Consider the following 2,500-nt stretch of genomic DNA (forward strand, 5'->3'; position numbering starts at 1 on the left):
GAAAGAAGTTCAAAACGGCAAAATATGCCAAATTTGCAAAATCCGCACCTAAGAAATCAGTTGAAGACATTACTATAAAGCAATTCAGAATTCCAGGCCTCTGCACTGAGAGCCAGAGCGTCATCTGGTTCAAATCTGCGGCGCTTCTCTGTGTGCAATGGAACTGCACCAGCTCGCAACAGCGAAAATATCTGGAACATAGTCTAAGGCTTTTAATTCATTCATTTTTATTTTTTATTTTGCTGAACACTTATCTTAGCTAAATAGTCACACTTGTCATGGCACTCTGCTGAAGCTTTACATGGACTATGTTCATAACCGAGTTTTTCAGCCCGTAACCGTGACCCCACCTGCAGTGACCACCGCTGCACCGGAACTACAAAACCACGTCCACCTTTCCAGACATTTGTTAGAACCAAAAACGCCACGGTCGCTACCATCCCGTTTGGTAGCTCTGGTAAAAACCCAGTCAGAAAGATCAAGAAAATGTAAATATTCTCTCCCTCGTCAGCCAGAAGGGAGGCACCCAGGTGTGCATGCGAGCACCGCTTTTGCTCAGGTTGTGATTTCTTTGGGGAGAGATGGAAGATGGGAATCTCAGATGCTACCTTCACTTAAAAGTTCATTTCAGTGATAGATCTTAGGCAGACAGAAAAACATATCCGCGATGCATTAACTGTTTAAAAAGTCCTAGCTTAAAACTACCCAGGAACACACTTTTCCCATTAGATCTAAATTAATAGATAGAAACGGTTGCAGTCTAGTGGGAAAATATTCATCAAAATGCACATCATCTGCACATCACCTGCAATCTGCATTATCTACCCAATAAGCAGCAAGAACTCTCCCCGAATCCCTGCAGTCAGTCGAGTAAACAGTTAAAGGCTCTTTGTTTTCAAAAGCGAGATTGATTCATCGGATCAAATTTATTACCTAGAATCCTCATCCAAAAGTACGGTAAATTAAATTGCTATTTCTCCCTTTTTTTCTCCCAGCACCTCAGTTAAATTCATTGTTAAATGTCATAAAAGCTGCAACACACATTTTAGATAAAAAAACCAGCAATACTTCATCCCAAAGTCAGAATTTTCACATTAAAACCACTGAAAACCACAAAGTTCCGACTTTTTCTTGTTCTCTTGTAAATTAAAATCAAATGTATTGAAAAGAATTGGCACAAATAAATCATTCCCAGGCTTGTGAGTTTGTATCCCAGGTTTCAGGTCTGAAAGAATTTTTAGAGCCAGATTGTGACTAAGGTTGGATGAAGTTATTTGGATCCAACAACAGCTACTTGAACCGGTGCCTAAAACTTCAGCTGAACCTTTAGGGAAGTTCAAGAAGTTTGGATAGATAGGCTGAAAAATATTTTTCATCACTGAATACTTCTCAACTCCTTTTTCTGGCTGGAGCAGAGTAGGAAATACCGTTGCTAATATATTTCTGGCCAAAATGAAAACAGGAAGTAACAGGCACCTTGTGAGAGAGCTTGATCTCATGAGATATCGAGACATTTTTAAGACCCAAGAGGCTTGGAGAGGCACCAGAGCTTCTGAGTGCCCGTAGGAACAGGTATTTTCAGGTCCAGCTACCACCAGTTCCATTTCCTGCAAGACACATCCTATCTTTTAACAGTACCATGTATGGTACTGTTAAAATGTTCACACTTTGCATTGCCTGGATATCGTTAGGAGATGGGAATTATTATCCCGAAAGGAGCGAGGAAACCGTACACTTACCAGTGTAGACGAATCGGCCGGGAGCACCTTTGCAGAACTGTTTGGATTTGTAGGAGAGAGTTACTTCAACAACGCCTGGAATGTGCCGTGGTGGTGTTTGAACTCTGATGGCGTGGGGTGTTATCAGCTATAAAAATCGTACAGAAAACATACCTTAAATCTAGATGGCACTGATAAGATTGATGCCATCCAGCTTACATAATTACAAAAATGACTTTCAATCGTATTTGTCCTCTCAGAATTCTCCCTTCTTGCTGGCACATTCGAAGATACGGGTTCTACAAGTATTTTTAAGAAAAAGCTCTGTAAATGATCCTTGGTTTTCGTTTGCAGGAAAGGCCACAGGGCATCATTCATATGAAAATTGCCTCCATATGTCTCCTTAAGGCTACTTCTAGTAATTTTAACACTAATTGTCCAATTGTACTGGGAGACCTCCTACAGCAAGTCTTCCACTAGAGGGCCATGATGTGCCTCAAGTATATTTCTCGCCGTGTAGTCAATTGTCACATGTGAATTCATGGTTAAAAAGGCACCGTGAAACAAAATCTCATGATACCTCATGTCAATAGCCTATTGACAGCTTGTTAAAATCATTCATGGAAAAATGTTACAGTTCAAAGCCCACCAATTTAGATAGCTTACCTCACTCCAGACCAACATAGTTCCAAATACGACTTGTAAGCCATCAAAGAAGTTGTCTCCGATTATGATGACAGTAGCCCCACCAGTAGTCCAGCCTTCACTAGGACTGATGGCCT

At 40.9% G+C, this 2,500-nt stretch overlaps 1 protein-coding gene across 12 annotated transcripts in view; it reads right to left on the bottom strand.

Moving 5' to 3' along the window:
- Positions 1-2,500, bottom strand: part of EBF3 (EBF transcription factor 3) — a 128,513-nt gene that overhangs the window by 32,072 nt on the left and 93,941 nt on the right. For all 12 annotated transcript variants that reach the window (XM_074907974.1, XM_074907967.1, XM_074907972.1 and 9 more), the window contains exons 10-11: positions 2,385-2,500; positions 1,740-1,866 (exon numbers count right to left, since the gene is read on the bottom strand). The exon at positions 2,385-2,500 is cut by the window's right edge. In XM_074907974.1, the coding sequence (XP_074764075.1) occupies positions 1,740-1,866; positions 2,385-2,500 (243 nt within the window). The remainder of the gene's footprint in view (positions 1-1,739; positions 1,867-2,384) is intronic.

Source organism: Athene noctua, chromosome 5, assembly GCF_965140245.1.
Source record: "Athene noctua chromosome 5, bAthNoc1.hap1.1, whole genome shotgun sequence".
Lineage (NCBI taxonomy): Eukaryota > Metazoa > Chordata > Aves > Strigiformes > Strigidae > Athene > Athene noctua.